Source organism: Chelonoidis abingdonii, chromosome 8, assembly GCF_003597395.2.
Source record: "Chelonoidis abingdonii isolate Lonesome George chromosome 8, CheloAbing_2.0, whole genome shotgun sequence".
NCBI classification, from domain to species: domain Eukaryota; kingdom Metazoa; phylum Chordata; order Testudines; family Testudinidae; genus Chelonoidis; species Chelonoidis abingdonii.
Genome location: NC_133776.1, coordinates 49,131,301 through 49,150,249, shown reverse-complemented (window position 1 = coordinate 49,150,249; position 18,949 = coordinate 49,131,301). Strand labels below are relative to the sequence as shown.

Genomic DNA, 18,949 nt, shown 5'->3' with positions numbered 1-18,949 from the left:
GTTGTGAAGGCCAAGACTATAACAGGGTTCAAAAAAGAACTAGAGAAGTTCCTGGAGGACAGGTCCATCAATGGCTACTAGCCAGGATGGACAGGAATGGTGTCCCTAGCCTCGGTTTGCCAGAAGCTGGGAATGGTCAGTGGGATAGATCACTTGATGATTACCTGTTCTGTTCATTCCCTCTGGGGCACCTGGCATTTGGCCACTGTCATTAGACAGGACACTGAGCTAGATGGACTTTTGGTCTGATCCAATATGGCCGTTCTTATGTTCTACCACTCTGCCCCGGGGTAGAGTACAGACAGTCATGGCCACACATACACTGACCTGTGAGAGAGACTGGTGTATGTGTTTGTGAAATGACCGTTGTTTTTCCTTCAAGGGTTCTTTTTCCTATATTTATAAAGCTGCATTAAGTTATAAACATATCTGTTCACAGGCTTTTGGAATAAAAGTCTATCTATGGAAACTGAACTAATCTTTATTAGTTCACAGCATATGCAGGCTGGGGCTGACACTATCCACAGATAACAGCAGTAGGTGCATTTGCAGTGTTATATTACTACACACACAGTACTAATTATAAGGTTCATACTGGGGTGCAAAAAACACCAGGCACAGCACACTACAGCAACACACATTACTGTAGCTCATTATTAAAATGGTCTTTCAAAGCTTCCCTGAGCCGTATAGCTCCCCGCTGAGCTCTTCTTACAGCTCCACAGGTCACCACACAGCAGTGACGTAGGGCTGTGCCAAGCCCCTGACCTCCAACTGCCCCCCACTTCTCCTCAGAGACCTCCTGCCGCCCCTCCCATACCTCCTTCCCTGCTCTGGGTAGGAAGGCTACAATCCTGGGCCCTTGTGTGCAGTGCCACTTCTCCCATATCGGAGAGTGTCATATCCCTATTCAATTGTAGGGGCTGTAATGCTTGCAGACCAGGCCCAGCAAGAGATCAGCGATAATTACTCTCCCTTCATAGCATAGGCCCTTACCACCTGCTAGTTTGAATTACACCACCACACCTCTTTCAAAATGGTACTTGGCTCATTCCCTTCTGGGAGTTGTAGTTTACTTCCTCTGTCCAAACAAGCTGAGGCTACAACTCCCAGAATGCCCAGCGGGTTATCCCCACTGTTTCCTGATTCAGAGAGCTGAGGAGTAGATTGCGGGCTGGGTGACAGCTGCTCCATTCTGGTGAATCTGTGCTGCATAACCCTGCATGGATACAAAATTTGTATCTGCATCTGAGCTGCTATCTGCAAAAATGATGCCAGGATGTTTGCATCCGTGGATTTAAAATGGATACCCAAGGATTTTCAGGGCTCTATTAATGGCCCTGCACATTTACATCACAGCAATCCTCACGGTGGATTTCCCAACTCCAAATTGATTCCCGATTGAACAGTAGCATTCTGGCATTGCAAGCTTCCACGCAGTGATTGCCACTTGCTTCTCCACTGTCAGCTCTCATTTTGGTGTCACTGAGCCCAGAAGGTCTGCACAAACATCTACGAATGTGGCCTTGCACATCCAAAAGTTCTGCAGCCACTGCTCATCATCCCATATCTGCATAACGATTTGATCCCATCAGTCAGTGCTTGTATCTTGGGCCCGGAACCAGCACTCCACCATCTGCAGCTGCTCTGTGGTTGCCAACAACTTTGAATTGTTTCTTTCTGTGTCCCATAGCAAGATAACCTCCAAAGAATCCTCATGTTCCCTGTTGCTCCTGTGATGTCCCTGCAAATCCTGCAGGATCAGGCACCCTGTGTTTGCAACACTTGTTGCACTAGTGCAGGGCTATGCAGTATCCATGCTCAAACAGATGGCAGATGTGCAGGTTTTCTGGGCTTTTGAAAAGAGGTGTGAAACGTTATGGAGTGCCAATGAAGTTATGGCATGGACAAAACTGCATCATGGGATGTTGAAACCATGTTCCTACTCACCCCTATGCCACTCGTTTACCCCCATGAGTCATTGCAAACCTGCCCCAAAACACCCTGTGTTAGATGGTGGCGAATTTCACAGTAGGATAGCTACCCACAGTGCACTGCTGTCTGCATCAGTTCAAACGCTGCTAGTGAGGATGTGCACCATCTACACAAGGAGCATAGTGTGGACATGCAAAAGCAATTTAATTACTGTGGTGGCTGTATGGCAAATTAACTTAATTTTTTAGTGTAGACATGCCCTCAGTCTGTTCTCTTTGTTTCTTTTGCTGCTTTACAGTGTTTCATTTTATTTGTAAATATTGTTAGTTCCATGTTTATGACCAGGAAGCGCTAATAGCACCAGCCACAGGCTAGCCAAACCTTTGTATATACAGCTCTGCAAAAGCACCCCTGTCCTAACTTGGAAGTCACTGCTCAAGCAAGGAATGTTACATCTCACCAAATCTAGCATGAAAGATGCTTGATCAGTATTTATTATTATTTAGTATAAATCTGACTTAAGACATCATCCAAGAACATCAAAACCCTTTAGACATTAACTAAGAAATTTACATTACAGAGGTGTTGTGAAGTATTATTCCTCTTTTTGCATATGGCTTCATCTAAGCACAGAGTGGTTAAGGCTTTGTCTACACTACAGACCTTACAGCAGCACAGCTGTACCGCTACAACTGCACCGCTGTAAGGTCTCCCATGTAACCTCTTTATGCTGGCAGGAGAGCTCCCGCCAGCATAATTAAGCCTTCCCTAATGAGTGGCAGTATCTGTGTCAGTGGGAGAGTGTCTTCCGCCAACATAGCACTATCCACACCAGCGCTTTTGTCAATAAAACTTTTGTCAGTAGGGAATGTTATTTTTTGTATACCTCTGACCGACAAAAGTGTTAGTGTACACAAAACCTAAGTGACTTGTTCAAGAGATACAAGATGGGTGAGATAATAGTTTTATTGGACCAACTTGTGTCGGTGAGAGAGACAAGCTTTCGAGCTACATAGAGCTCTTTTCAGGTCTGGGAATGGCACTCCGAATGTCAAAGCTAAATGCAAGGTGGAAGAGATTGTTTAGCGTAAGTAGTTAGCACATATTGTAAGGGACCGTTCAAGGTAGAGTTAGCATTCATAGGACAAAACAAAACAAAAAGATGGGTTACTGGGTTACAGATTGTTGTAATAAGCATGGGCGAGTGGACACGCACTTCAGGGAGGCTAGCTACCTGGCCTCGCCCCATAGCCCCTCGTCCCCGATGATTGGAGAAGCCCCGGGTCCACGGGAAATTCAAGGCCCCCTTCTCCCTCCTGCTGGAGGAGCCCAACGCTGGCCCCAGCCTTGCCAGCTCGAGCAGCCCCAGACTGGCCCAAGCTACCCAAGTCATAGAATCATAGAAGATTAGGGTTGGAAGAGACCTCAGGAGGTCATCTAGTCCAGTCCCATGCTCAAAGCACGACTAACACCAACTAAATCATCCCAGCCAGGGCTTTGTCAAGCCAGGCCTTAAAAACTTCTAAGGATGGAGATTCCACCACCTCCCTAGGTAACCCATTCCAGTGCTTCACCACCCTAGTGAAATAGTGTTTCCTAATATCTAACCTAGACCTCCCCCACTGCAACCTGAGACCATTGCTTCTTGTTCGGTCATCTGCCACCACTGAGAACAGCCTACCACCATCTTCTTTGGAACCCCCCTTTAGGTAGTTGAAGGCTGCTATCAAATCCCGCCCCACCCTTCTCTTCTGCAGACTAAATAACCCCAGTTCCCACAGCCTCTCCTCATAAGTCATGTGCCCCAGCCCCCTAATCATTTTCGTTTCCCTCCACTGGGCTCTCCAGTTTGTCCACATTCCCTCTGTATTGAGGGGACCAAAACTAGATGCAGTACTCCAGGTGTGGCCTCACCAGTGCCAAAGAGAGGGGAATAATCACTTCCCTTGATCTGCTGGCAGTGCTCCTACTAATATAGCCCAATATGCCATTGGCCAAGAAGGCCTTCTTGGCAACAAGGGCAAACTGGTGACTCATGGCCAGCTTCTTGTCCACTGTAATCCCTAGGTCCTTTTCTGCAGAACTGCTGCTTAGCTAGTCGGTCCCCAGCCTGTAGTGGTGCATGGGATTCTTCCTAAGTGCAGGACTCTGCACTTGTCCTTGTTGAACCTCATCAGATTTCTTTTGGCCCAATCCTCCAATTTCTCTAGGTCACTCTGGACCCACTCCCTACCCTCCAGCGCATCTCTCTCTCCCCCCTACTTAGTGTCATCTGCAAACTTACTGAGGATCAATTCATCCCATCATCCAGATCATTAATAAAGATATTGAACAAAACCGTCCCCAGGACCGACCCAACCCCGGACCGTCCCCAGCAGCCCCAGCCCGAGCAGCCCCAGGCCAGCCAAGACATGCCGACTGGAGAAGGGGAAAGATCGCATGCCTCCCCCAGGCACCCAGTGGAAGAACACTGAGCTTTTTATATGTGCCATGTAGGTTCTGGGGTGGCTGAGGCGGCAGTATCTGCTACTCAGTTTCCTGGGCTTATCAGTAATCTCTCTGGAGTCCTGGGAGTCCAGGATGTTGGTGGTGCACATGCTTACCAGGAGCGTTTGCACCAATTTAACTATCAGTGTGAGGCATTGTGAGATGGTGTCTGAAAGGCAGCAATAGTCAATGAAAGCAACATAGTGTCTACACTGAGACTGAGGACTTGTCAACACTAGCCACCAAATCGGCGGGCAGCAGTCGATCCAGCAGGGGTTGATTTATTGTGCGACTGCTGAGTGCTCTCCCATCAACTCCGGTACTCCACCAGAACGAGGAGCTCAAGCAAAGTTGACAGGAGAGCGTCAGCTGTCGACTTACTGCAGTGAAGACACTGCAGAAAGTAGATCTAAGTACGTCGACTTCAGCTACACTATTCACGTAGCTGAAGTTGCATATCTTAGATCAACCCTACGCAGTAGTGTAGACAAACCCTGAGTTGATCTAACTACATCGACTGAAGCACTCACTGCTTGCAGAGGTGGAGTTATTAATTCAGTGTTGTGGGTGAGCTACATTGGTAGGAGCTGCATTTTAGTGTAGACAGAGTTAGGTCAATGTAAACTGCCTTATGTTGACCTAACTCTGTAGTGTAGATCCATGCTCCCTCTAATTTTTTATGTCCATGTGTGGAATTAATTTTAAGTGCACCAATATGGAGGTGATGTGTGGTGGGGGTAGGACCGAAGGGTTTGGAGTGTGGGAGCAGGCTCAGGGCTGAGGCAGAGGATTGGGGTGCAGGGGGGAGGTGAAGCCTCTGGGGTGGGGCCAGGGATGAGGCAATTGGGGTGTGGGAGGGAGCTCAGGGCTAAAGCAGAGGGTTGAGGTGTAGGGGGATGCAGGCTCCGGATGGGGGTACAGGCTCGGGTGGGGGTGGGGATGACAGGGTTCGGGGTGCGGGAGGGGGCTAGGGCTGGGGCAGAGGGCTGGGGTGAGGGCTCTGGGGTGGGGCCGGGGATTAGGGGTTTGGGATGCAGGTTGCCCTGGAGCTGCAGCGGAGAGAGAGAACTCCCCAGCTCTCACTCGACACAGCAGCTCAGGGCTGGGTGAGAGATGCCTCTCCTCAGCTGCAACAGCTCCGACTGAGCTGGGTCAGGGGAATAGCGCCTCTCCCTGGCCGTGTTAGGTTTGGAGGGGCTGGTCAGGGTTGGGGGAGGGGCGCCTCTTCCCACCTGTGTGGCCCTTGATAGCCTGCCATGCGACCAAGCAGTTCAGAGGGAACTTAGGTGTAGACCAGGGTTCAGTGTCCCTGCTTTAACCATTAGATCACATTTCTTTCTACTTTACTAATTTTCCATATGTGTGTTTAAGTACCCAAAGCAGTATCTTTTATCATTTTTTTCATTTACCAGATAAGTAAGGCTCATTTGTTTGTGATTGCTAAGATAGTTCATAGGACCTTCTTAAAGACAGGTACAACAATGGCTAGCTTCTAGTTCTGCAGTATAATATCTGATTTTATTTAGCAGCTCAGCCATCTCATGTTAATTTCTTGAAAACTCTTGGCTGGATACAATCCAATCCTAGTGGCAACAGCAATGAGACCATTGGAGAGGGGAGCTGGCAGAGGTAGTCAGATTGCTAGTAATCTGACAGCATTTTTCCTGAAAAAATATTTGACTCATTGTCACAGAGTATGGGGGAGTCCGGTCCTGCACCCCTCTTCCTGGGATCCACAGTGACTCTCAGCCGGCCAGTAAAACAGAAGGTTTGTTGGACAACAGGAATGCAGGTTACAGCAGAGCTTGGAGGCACAACGAGGACCCCTCAGTCAAGTTCTTCTGGGGGTTCAGGAAGCTTAGTCCCCAGCTTGGGATTCCCTGAATTCCAACCACCCAGCCCAAAACCGAAACTGAACTAACTCCCTCCAGCAGGCCCTTTCCTTTGTCCAGCTTCCCGGGCAAAGGTGCTGACACCCCTCCCCCCCTACCTGGCTCAGGTTACAGGCTTAGATCCTGTCCCTCACCTAAAGACATCCCCAGCTCTCCCATCCCCCACACAGACAGTCCCTACTGCATCACATCCATGCAGTGCATATTCATTATCTTAATGATTGGCTGAATCATGACTGTTGTTTTTAGCTATAAAGGTGTCAAGCGTCCTAAAAAATCAATTAAAGCAAGTGAAGTCGCACCTTTATAGACATGTCTACACTAGGAATTTTATGAAAAAATACCATCTCTATTGGTACAGCTGAACTGGTGGGAACTTTTTAGTGAAATTCCGTAGTGTTGCCAAGAGATCAAAGAACCCTTGCTCAAGGGATTTCAGTTCTCACTCATCTTTTAATTATTATTATTTTTATTTATTTACTTGTTTAGCACCAGTACCATGGTTAAAGTTGTACATTACATTAAAATAAAGGCAGTCCATGCCCTGAAGCTCTTATATTCTGAAGACAGATACATGGAATATGCAGAAAAGTCCAGGTGTTGGGAGTAATTATTTGGGTTGTGGGGTCTTCTAGCTGTCTAATCACGTCCTTCAACATTGTATGTGAGGATATCTGCTTTGCATGTCATTATTTAAAACTGTGAGTCTGTTGCTGTTACATTACCCATAACTAAATAACCAGGGCTTACTTGATAAAACTAACAGCAAATCAGTGTAAATTAAATATGAGAGAATAATACTCTGCCTTTCACACTTTATAGGTAGCCTGTGGAATCCTGCCATAAGATGTCAGAGAGCCAGATATTGTAGCTGGACTGAAAATAGAGCCCAAATAATCCTATGACCAATGTAGTTATTCCTCAGAGGATATAAGTAATAAGGTTGCATTTTGCTTCAGAGCATCAGCTGATCACCACAGTGGCCTAGAAGGATTCCCCACAATGAACAGCACTGACCAATAGGCTACATTCTTTTCCCCCCCACCCACCCACCTTACTCGGAAGCAACAGTTGGCTACATAGCCAGTTGTCTGGTCAGTGTAAATCAGTAGTTCTCAGCCAGGGGTATGCATACGCAGAGGTCTTCCAGGGGGTACATCAACTCATCTAGATACTTGCCTAATTCAGTGGTTCTCAACCTATTTACTATTGTGGGCCGCATCCAGTACTACCTCTATGGCCCTGAGGATGTCACATAGGCAGCAGCTCTGTGCTGGCTGGGCTGCAAGTGGCCCAAGGGCCGCGGGTTGGGAACCACTGTTGTAGATCCTTAGTTAACAAAGCTTTTTAAAAGGTTCTGATGTGTTTGTGGTGAGGGAAAGAAATAATTGCCCCAATTTATTAGGGCACGTCTACTCTACAAACTTAAGTCAATATATAGTAAGTCAGCTTACAGCCACTGCAGTAATTACCGTGGTTTTCCATGTCCATACTACCCTCCTGTCAGTGGTGCACATCCTCACCAGGAATGCTTCCACTGACTTAAGAGGAGCAGTTTGAGGGGCTGAGATCCTGGACTCTCAGCTCCTCGCAGAGCTCCTCACTGGGAGCCCAGCCCAGGCTCTCAGCTCCACTCCTGCTGGGAGCCTGGGTACTGCTGCCGTGGCTCTCAGCTGTACACGGAGCTCCATATCAGGAGCACAGCTGGCTCCCCACTCCCCACCTAGAGCCTGGATCAGAGCCGAGGGAGCGGGTTGTGGGGGAAAGCTGGGCTCTAGCTGGAGCCTCCCACCCGTCCTGGGGTAACAGCCCGAGGTGTTGTGAGGTGGATGCGGAGTTCACAACAGAGAATTTACCGGCCTTTCTTGTCAGTTTCACAGCTCCAGCACTGAGTTATTAAATTGACAAGAATGAGAGTGAACAGCCAATGTACTGGTATGTAATGCAGTGTTTGCATGGACACTGAGTTGCCCCAACTACACCGACATAAATCCTACGCTTCTCGTGGAGGTGGAGTTATTATGTCTGTGTAGCAGGGCACTTAGGTCAGCGGAAGGAAGACTGTAGTGTGGACACTGACACAATTAGGTCAACGTAAGCTGCCTTACATCGTCCTAACTCTGTAGCGTAGACCAGGTGTTAGTTTATCTTCATTAAATGTCATCTTGCTTACAGGGTGTGGCCCTCTCTCCAGCAAACTTTACTCGCTGGTATTCCACTCTCAGTGGAGAGGGACTGTAAAATGAAAACAGTACAAAAAAAGCAGCAGTCTGAAAAGTTTTATAAAGTCATCTTGATCTTATCGCCAACCCTTTCCGCCCAAACCCACCAAAGTTTTTACTGAGCTGTCTGTTTGCCTATAAATAGAACAGCAGCTCTCATGCAGAGATGGGCAGCGCTAAACCAGAGGCTCATTCTCCCCCGAGCCGTGGGTGAGAGAGAGAGCAAGAACCATGTGGGGTTCTCACTGGCCTTTCATGTCTGAGTTATGTAGCGCTGAGGTTTTCTGTAGTTATAGACTAGAGAGTGACATAAACTGCTTCTTAAGGGAGGGGCGAGGTGACTACTCTGTAGAGTATTTTTTCTTTTTTTAAAAAGAGCTTGATTTAAAGGAAGAGATGGAGGAATTCATGTCTCTTGCAGAGGTGAGTGACGCCTGTGGAGGTGAGGGAGCATCCTTATCAGATTGGGAGCGGGATGCGAGCAGCAGTACAGAAGGTAGAAGGAGTGAGTGGAACAAAATGGGGATTATGAGAAAAAGCAGAGATGCCTTTCTGTTACAAACTAACTTGTACTTTGACTGCGGGCTAGGGAAGAGTTCAAGCCAGCCGGAAGCTGCGGGCTGAGCCCGGAATGGTCAGATTCTGGCTGCTCCCAAAGCAAGTGTGTCTTGGAACAAGGAGCACTGGAAGAAGACCTTGAAATAACCCACTTGGAGTGTTCTGGTATCTATTGGCATCCTATAAGCAGGGCTCTTGCTTGAGTGCTGACACTGGAATCTGTGGGATTTGCTTCCAGGGATCCTTTAGATGATTTGTCTCATTCTCTCCTAGACACCAAACCCAGAGCCTGGCATTGTTTGGTATCTGTTCCCTCACCTTCCCCCCGAAGGAATGGAAAAGATTATTCCTTGTTTCTGTCAGAATCCCAAGAATCTCTCCCCTCCCACCATCTATCCACGCTTGCATCACCTTCTCACCACCATGTGCGCCCCACCTCCCACTTCTGACCAAGAAGGACTGCAGAGGACTTTCGGCAAAGTCGGTCAGATGCTGCCCCCTTATCTGTCTATCTTAAGTATTTATTTGGCTCCCAATATCTGAGCATCTTCCCATATTTAATGTTTTTATCCTCACAACGACCTTGTGAGGCAGGGCAATGCTATTATTCTCTTTTTACAGGTTGGGAACAGTGAGACTAAGTTACTTATCCAAGGTCACACAGGGAGCTGTGGTGGGGCAGAGATTAAATCCAGGTCTCAAAAGTCCCAGGCTAGCACCACCCTTCCTCCTAAGCATCTAAGGATGGGAGTGATTCTAGCTACTCCCTCTCCCAGGGATGTCCAGCCCCTCTTGCAATGGGGGGTCAGACTAGGGTCATTAACTGAACACAGATTTCCTGCACAGTGCTGCATAGCATCACCTCTAGGCCAGCCCTCTGGTCTTGTTTCTGAGCTTCTCTGCAGAGGAGCAGCAGCATTCAGACTACCTTGAGATTTTGAATAGTCCTGATCTTTCTAATATTGTGAATTCTTCTGGCATATATTGCCATTTTGACATGTGGGAAATGGATTTCCAGAATGCCTTTCGGCATTCCATTTTTAGGGAGTGTGGAGCTGAGGGAAGAGGAGGGCCTTCGTCATCAGTTAGGGCTTTGTCTTTAGTTTTACAATTTCTGATTACTTTTAGTGCTCAAGAAAACACAGATTTTGGTCTTGCTGGCTGAATGAGGTTAAGCACAGTCAGTGAATCAGTATCTCAACCAGTAGCTGAGTCTGTTAGGGTAGGGCTGTTGAGGGGAAAGAGCACTATTAGCCAGGCCTCAGCCTTGTGAAAGTACTTGGGCCTACAAGCTAGCATCTCCTGGTTTGTAGAGAATGGAGTATGGGCCCGTGGCAGAGCACAGTTGTGCTTGCCTGTAAATTCACCAGCTCAACATGGAAGCACTTCAGCGGTACAGGCTGGGGTGGGGATTTAGATGGTCTTAACGGTAGAGACACCTCTTCAACCTCAAATAGAGACGATAGGGAGGTATTGATGAGCTCATTGGCAAGAAACCACTCTTCTCCTCTCCTTCTGGTGGTAGAAGGGCACTATTGAGGAGCACAATATCTGGGCTGGGCATATGGAGGAGCCCACTCTTGTCCCACAGGGTTTTCATGGAGAGTATTAAGAGCAGTGTGCTGCCACCCACCCCATTATCACTGTCTAGTTTGAGGTTAGCTTGACCCAATGTTATGGAGGCATGTAGTGAGTCATACTGATGTTTCTTGTACTCAGCACTCTCTTTCAAAGGGCTTTTTGAGGAAACTTTGGCTTTGAGTTTGGCAAAGGCCAGTTTGCAGAAAGTATTAAAATTTGCATTTGTTTAAGAAAGCAAGGCCCCACGTTACAGCTTTACACAGCAGATTAAGCACGTTAAAAAGCAAGTTTAGTGCCCTTGTAAGGATTCGTAAAAAAACATTAAATCCTTGGAACAATTCAAGAGTATTTTCCCACCAACTCTCCAATGGATTTCACATCGGTGTAGTAGCTTGTCAGCAACTATGCAGTGAGGGTAAGGTTTGTGTCTTAATTGATAGTCATCAGTTGACTTGACTCTCTTAGAGCCTGTGTTTCATTGAGATCCCTAGTATGTTAAATGTGTGTCATTTTCCTAGTCTGCAGTTAGAGAATAACTTGTCATACAGGATTACCAAAGCATTTGTTCTTTGTCTCTTAATTGGGTGTTGTGTGATAGGACTGTCACTGACAGATTTGGGTTTCTGGGGGCTATGTTTCCCTTGGAGGAGAGGAAAGTGTCCTGGAGCATTGACACCCTGCACAATGGCTCTTGCAGTTCTGAAGCACTCGCAGCATATATGCACAGCCAGTAAGATAATGTTGAAATCATTGCGCTAAATTTTCTTCTTTTTTCTATTTTAAAGGTAGAAATTAGAGGTTATTTTAATGTAGCTCTTGGTATCCAGCATCTGCCCTTTGCTGGAATAACAGATATATTTGTTGATGTAAGATGAAATGAATGTGTAAATATAGCTGTGTAGCCTTCATATGCATAGTATGTGAATGAGTGTATGGGGTGTGTCTATGCTCGTGTGTCATTCTAGCTATGGAGCAATGAAAAAAACCCAGAGCAGTGTGCGTAGAGAGTTTTGGCACTTCAGCCCTGGGAAATGGCAGCCAGCCAGAGAGCACTGAGGCAATGCCAAGAGTATCTGAAAAATGCCAAATGCTGAAGCTGTTGGCTTTTCCTGTCTTGCTGTTGCTTCTCTCTTCACCCCTGTATGCCTGCAGATTACCTCCTGTGCTAGTTAAATGTTGATGGCCTCACACAGCAGGAATGGACAGGCCTGGTGTAACCAGGTGTGTGTGTTCATAGTCACTCTAAGATCACAGGGTTCTGATTGGATATGGCTGGAATGTGACCCCAGTGAGTATGACTGTTATACATTCTGCATCACAGTTACACCTGGAGAAGATCACCTGAACAGATCTAGGATCTGTGCCCCTGTGAAATGATAACATCATAGTGTCAGCACTTGAATGCCACCCCAGAATGTGCTACATTTTCTGTTACAGTCCAAAACATTGATAAAATCACCAGCTCAGTTGAATGAATTTGTGAAGTGTTTCCAGCAGAGGGTGCTAAGAATACTGATATAAATCTGAGTAGTCCTCTTGTGTGTATTGGAGAGGGTTGTATGTAAATAAAAATTCACCCTATATTTTCTTGGCTTCTAGACTGTCATAAAAGAGGGGATGCTGATGAAACAGACCAGCTCATTCCAGCGCTGGAAGAGACGATATTTCAAACTGCGAGGACGAACGCTCTACTATGCAAAAACTGCAAAGGTGAGGTGCTGAGTGTGCATCTGAGCCAGAGGAAAGGGCGGCTGGGAGGATGAAGGTGTATGGGTGTATGTGAGCAGTGAGCCCTCGATCCAGGAGAGAGCAGCGGCCCTTGAGGTGTCTATCCGTAGGCTTTATCACAACAGAAGCCTTCATTTACTCAGCTGCACAGCTTGAAATACCATGCTCCTTTGTATTTAAAACACAATGAATTTATGGGACTCCAGCAATGATGCTGTGTGTCAGACCTACCTCTCCATCCTCTATAGTTGAGACTGAGCTCAAACCCAATAGGAACTGAAGTAGGAGGGAGAAAATGTGGATGAAGGGAAGACCTGGGGAACCTAGAATTTGCAATATCAGCGACCTAGAGCTCTATGTAAGCTTGAAAGCTTGTCTCTCTCTGCGACAGAAGTTGTTCCAATAAAAGATGTTACCTCACCCACCTTGTCACTCACCTTGTCAGTATCTTGGCTGACCGTGTTTACTCTTTAGGGTTGTTAATTTTACTCCTTTCATAAGTACTACATTTACAGCAACAACAACAAGAAAATGTAACTATGCCATGAAAGTGATCCCTGAGTGTTAACTGAGAAGGGAGGCTGGGGCAAATGTGGGCACTGGTGCATTCATGGAACTGTTTGTGTGTCCCATTTCATACTGTCAGTCCCAGTTCCTTTCAACACAGATCCCTACTGGAGAGTATGGGGCTGACATTTATATAGGAACCCCATTGGGGATGTTTCTTACACACCTGATTCACTGTTCCTTTTTTTGTTTTTTTTCCCCCTCAGTCGATAATTTTTGATGAGGTTGATCTGACAGATGCCAGTGTGGCAGAATCTAGCACTAAGAATATCAACAACAGCTTCACGGTAGGATTTCTCAGACCACTTCCATTCTCCCTCCATTTCTCCCCCTTCTCCTCACTTTCTAAATCTGAAGATTCTGCCTGGTTTAAAAAGCTCTCAGCTCCATTCATGGCCCCCTCCCTGGGGGAAGTCTAACAGTGCTGTTCAGCCATTGTTGAAAGGGCAGCTGCTGTACTAACCAAGCCATAAGAAGATGCTGGACCATGGTACGTGGTTTGGTTTGTGGCAGAGAGATTCCATTATTACCTGCTGAGGGTTGCAGTTGTTTCTACATTATGGTACACACAACTGAATGTTCCTGTTCAATGCAGGTGTATGATGAGTGCAACCTTATGGCTAGATTTTTGTGCAGAAAAGTCAAGCAATATAAATGTATGTTCCCCACAGCAATTGTAAATCATCCCTCTTCATACATGAAATATTTTGGATGACTGAGTATGCTGTTAAATCTATATCTTTAAAGATACACTTGTTAAACACATGTTTATTGGACCTCTCTAATACTGTTCATTTATATAGCAGGACAGCATAATTCCCTCTGCGGCAGGAATTATGAGTGAAGTTCTGTGGCGTGTGCTTTGCAGGAGGTCAGATTAAATGAACGTTGTGGTCCTTTCTGGCCTTAGAATGTGTGAATCTATACATGTGTCATGGCCAAATTACAAATTGTAGCTATAAACCGCTAGGGAGAGGAGGAAGTAAAAGAGATCCTACAGAGTTCACAACAAGCTGCATTCTGATGCGTATAGTGGGAGTAGAGGAAGATAAGAGATAGTTAAGGTAAAGTTGCAGAACTGGGGCTAGTTCTGTGTATGCCTTTGCCAGAGGATCCTGGCAATAGGTATTAGCCTTATCCCAAGTTTTAGCCCTTTGATCAGATGGATCTGGACAAAGTGGCTATGGCATAAACCCTAGAATCTGGTTAAATTCCAGCATTTGCTCAAAGAAGGCATCTTCCAGTCTGATATTCAAGGGCTCAGAGATGGCCTTGCTGAGTCTGAGAGTTGAGTATCCACACTACTCTCCAGGGTCCAGTGATTTCTATACAGGACAGGGAATCAGGAACCCTTGAGTTCTAATCCCAGCACTGACACGTATTCTCCCTGTGGCTGTGGGAAAGCACCAATGCCTGCCTCAGCTTCCCAATCTATAAATCAGAATAATTTTATAGGTAAAAACTCTAGTGAGGATTATTTACAGTGTGTACAGTGCTCGGGTAATGCAAGTGTTGTAGAAGTGCCAACATTGTTACTCTATTAATTGTGGTAATTTGGAAACATCTCTCGTTTCTGCTAGGGGCAATGGATGTATTGTGGGGAGGCAGAGGGAATCATCATGTTGCTTATACAACATCCTGCATCTGAGCACAGCTGTGAAGGAGGAATCGCTTCCAGGACAGTGGCACCAGGCCATGCTACTCCCCTGCCTTTCCTAGGGGCTCAGGGAACAGGAGAATTAGCTTGATTCTCAGGAAACAGCAAATGGTGCTCTGTCTCTCTGGCTCATGTATCATGGCTGCTCAGGTAGTCTGTCGGAAAATATCTGGCCTCTGTGGCTTTCTGCCTGTTCTATCTATTGAGATTCATACGTGGGTTTGACTGTGGTCCACCCTGAGCTATAAAAACTACTCTGCTAATCAAAAGGTTGGGTAGTTGTTATACTGTTTGGTCTGCCACATCACTGCAGTCATTGCTTTGGATTCCTCAGAGCCCTACAATTTTCTCCAGTTCTGTTTGTGAGTGCTCTCTGATTTCCCTTCTGCATCTTCTCAGCTCGCTTCCCCTCCCAAATGCAGAGTTTTTGGATCCATTTTAAAAGTGCACTTAAGAGAGAACTTTTCCCTTGTTTTTCAAAGCAAAGAGGTTTACTAACAGGTGTTGGTTTAGATCCGAGATATCAAACATCTAGTGTTTTCTAACAAACGCAGTTGTTCTTGCATTTCATAAGTTCCATTTGTCTTCACTGTAATGGAAAATTTAATTTCTGACCTGGCAAAGACTGGCCCTTCTCTGAGAAAAGCAGCTCCAGCATCCAAGCAGTTGTGCTGCTTAATGGGTAAATACCGCACTTCAAGTTCAGACTAGCAGTTGACTTAGTTTCAGGAGATGGGCCCAACTCCCAGTTAGTATTGCCTCTTGTCATGGTATAATTCCCCACTCTGAACCTTAGCGTCCCAAAGATGGGATACCAGCATGAATTCCTCTAAGCTCATTTACCAGCTTAGTACTTGTAGCGCTGCCACCAACCAGGAATTCCAGTGCCTGTACAATCGGTCCCCCCACCAATAACCTTGCCCCGGCTGGAAACACCAAAGACTCCAGGATCCCTCTTGAGATGCTACACCACCGAAAGTAAACCCTTAATCCCCAACCATTGAGCCCCTCTCACCACGAGGCTTCCCCTCCCTGGTTAACCCTGGAAGAATACCTGTGATTACAAACATCCCTTGAATCACAAAACAGAGAAGAAAATTCACCTCCTCTTCCTCTCTCTCCCTCTGGCGCCACACTCTGAGAAAGAGAAAGTAATCCTTAAGACAGAGAAAGATTTAACCTTTCTTTCACCCTTCCCTCCTTCTTTTCTCCCACCAATTCCCTGGGGGATCCAGCTGACGCAGTCCCTGGGGTTTCTCAGAACCATCAAAAAAGACCGAATCTTCAGGGATATCTGTAACAACCAAGGAAAGCTTTTAATTAAAGAGAGAAAAACATTAAAAATTATCTTTGTAAATTTAAGGTGGATTATGTTACAGGGTCTTTCAGCTATAGACACTGGGAATACCCTCTCAGCCTAAGTATACAAGTACAAATGAAAATCTTTTCAGCAAAATACACAGTTGAACTTCTTCCAGCCAAATGCATCTTTGCAAATAAAGAAAACAAACATAAGCCTAACTTGCTTTATCTACCTAGTACTTACTATTCTGAACTTATAAGAGCCTGATTGGAAGAAACCTGGTTGCACGTCTGGTCCCTCTGAGCCCCCAGAGTGAACAACAACCAAATTCTAACAGCACACACAGAAACTTCCCTTCCTCAAGATTTAAAAGTATCCTGTCCCGTGATTGGTCCTCTGGTCAGGTAACAGCCAGGCTTACTGAACTTATTAACCCTTTACAGTCAAAAGAGATATAAAGTACTTCTATTCTATTAATTCCTATCATCTGTTTATGACACCTCTGCTCCTAAATCTACTGACCAAGTCACCTACCCTTAAGAATAAAAAGGTTGCCATCTTCCTGGATTTAGGCAGGGTGACCTGTTTCTTGACACTACATCTGGTCTCCAAGCTGGCCAGAGCTCAGCACCCTACTCTGTCCTCTTGTCTTACAAAGAGTGGTACAGTTAGAGGCACTAAAGAGTGGATCATCTGTGTGAGAGCTGCATGAACAACACTCTTTGATAGGAGGAAGCGTAGGAGCTAATGAAGGAGATTGCAAAAAACACAGAGCAGGAGTGACTGGAGTAGGAGGAGAAGTTGAGGAAGAGGTTGTGAGGAAAGAGGGGACAGAACACTGGGAGGAAGGGAGAGAAAGCAAGGAGTAAAAGAAGCAAGAAAGAGAGTGGAAGGAGGGATACCTGGTGTGAAGAGAAGCCACAGGATCGGGACAGATCAGGCAGTCAGGAGAAGTACCTGAAGATTAAGGGCTTTGTCTATACCAACATTTTAATTTACAGCAAGCTGGGATGTGACACTACCTCCACTCTAGCTTGCCACAGACTGTCTGTGTGGACCCTGCTGCAATGCATTAACAGTTTACTAATTCGCTTTGATCTAGACGTCTTTGAAACGGAATTAGATCAAAGTGAACTAAAACTGTTAATGCACTGCAGCAGGGTCCACAAGGATAGTTAGTCCATGGCAGGCTAGTCTGGTGTAGATTTACATCCCAGCTCACTGAAAACTAAATGTTCATATAGACAAGTCCTAAGATAACTAGCACAACAGATCTTGGTTCCATTTTGGGAGGAGAGTGGCTTGATTTGGTTTTAGCCCAAGGAAAAAGTAGCGCCCATAAATCAGGGAAATGGGCAAAAGGGAAGATGTTTTTAAATGCTGGGAATTGTAAGATTATACATTTGGGGAGAGGCAACAAGAACAGAGAATGCTTATGTGAATTAGATGAGGAAGAGTTGATGATTAGAAACACAATGCAGGTAGGATCACAGTGCTCTGCAGCAGACCAGGGCCATCATGGTGATCTGTTGCGTAAATAAAAGAATACAATTCAGATATAAAGATACTGATAAGTCTTTTATGTAAGACATTGGTAATATCTGGCAGCTGATTTCTTTGCTGTGTAGAGGTAGCTAAAAGGGAGAAATAGAGCAAGGAAAGGGTATGATGTGATTTTATTTATTTACTTACACTAAAGAAATCTAAATAAGATATGTCGCCCAGGTTTGAACTTGAAATAGGAGTTAGGAGGCCTATTGGGAAACACTCCGATCCCAGATTTGGCTGCGGAGCCAAGCGGTGTGATGGGAGCAGTTAACAAATGGTTTGTAAAGAAAAGCCCAGGACTGAAAGAAAGAAACGATAGTGTGTTTCCTGAAGAGTAAAATGTACCTGCCATAACAGGGGATGGACTAGATGGGCCATTGGATCTTTCCAGCCACAGATCCTGTGTCACTTCTAGCCAACAGCTCTGGAACTGGTTTTCCAGTTGTTTCTAGCAGACATTCTTCTCTGGGATCTGTTTGGACTTTCACCCAACTTCTGCTTCTAGTGACCTTTACGCAGATTTCAACATCAATTCATCGTCTCAGTTTACTCAGAGCCTAGCGGTTCTGCAGGAGAAAGTTCCCAGATGTCAGCTGTGGCAGGCAGGCAGTGTGTGTGTGGAGAGCCTTAGTGGTTTGATCCCCCTGTATTGATACTGTCCTGAACGCTGCTGATTGGAGCTGATGCACAGACACAGCACACAGTGGGGCTGCCAGTATCCCTCCTCTTGACCCCTCCTCTGCTGTTAAAGTCTTGTTTGTTGAAGAGGTGGAGCTTGAACTCCTGGACGCCTCCATAAACTCCTCTCCACCCCCTCTCCGTTGGGACGTACCTCTCAGCTCTGGCATAAGACAGGAAACAGCATATTATTACACTCAGCGCCTGCCTCCTGGCTTCACTGCCAGCAGAATCAAATCTGTCCCAGCTCCTCCTTACGCACACAGCTCATCATCTTGTGGAGAGTGGAACAGAGGTCCAAGAGAGTGGCTGCAGAGAGGAATAATCCTATTAATTTTATGTCAAACAATCAATCATGTTTTTCTGAGATGGAGGAGATATGGTCAGGACCCTCTAATTTAGAAAAGGATTGAATATGGGTCTTCAGCTTTAAGACCAGAAGAGTGAACAGGGTTTGCTGGACTAGGCATCAACAAAGACTGCACCTGCCCCTGGACAACCACCCACCAGGAATTCAGATTCTTTGGAGTAAGTGTACTTCAGGCTCTCTGTCTTGTAAAGTGAATTATACTCTCCTCTTCTGTGCTGATGCATATGTAAAAGTTATATAGAACTGGAATGAGTGTGCAAAAGTGAGTTGTTGCCTGTGGTACAGTTGGATGTACATCCTATTTCATAACTGATGAGTCCCCTGAACCAAGGTCACAGGGAAAGAAGTAGCATGGTAATTCAGGTTAGAGAAATATCTTACGCCAGTGAAGTATTCTCATCTTCTCTCATTGATATGGGGAAA

General features: G+C 46.0%; 2 protein-coding genes across 6 annotated transcripts in view; one reads left to right on the top strand and one right to left on the bottom strand.

Moving 5' to 3' along the window:
- DGKD (diacylglycerol kinase delta) overlaps positions 1–18,949 on the top strand; it is a 97,313-nt gene that overhangs the window by 22,761 nt on the left and 55,603 nt on the right. The window contains exons 1-3 of one of the 3 annotated variants that reach the window (XM_032801639.2): positions 8,185–8,249; positions 12,275–12,385; positions 13,177–13,257. In XM_032801639.2, the coding sequence (XP_032657530.1) occupies positions 12,293–12,385; positions 13,177–13,257 (174 nt within the window). In that variant the 5' untranslated portion in view covers positions 8,185–8,249; positions 12,275–12,292. Of the gene's footprint in view, positions 1–8,184; positions 8,250–12,274; positions 12,386–13,176; positions 13,258–18,391; positions 18,685–18,949 lie in introns of those variants that run through there. The other 2 variants (XM_075068579.1, XM_032801642.2) reach the window with 2 other exon arrangements.
- Positions 4,803–18,949, bottom strand: part of LIMS2 (LIM zinc finger domain containing 2) — a 317,098-nt gene continuing 302,951 nt past the window's right edge. For all 3 annotated transcript variants that reach the window (XR_012656380.1, XR_012656379.1, XR_012656381.1), the window contains exon 11: positions 4,803–4,816. The gene's annotated coding sequence lies outside the window, so the exon portion shown is untranslated. The remainder of the gene's footprint in view (positions 4,817–18,949) is intronic.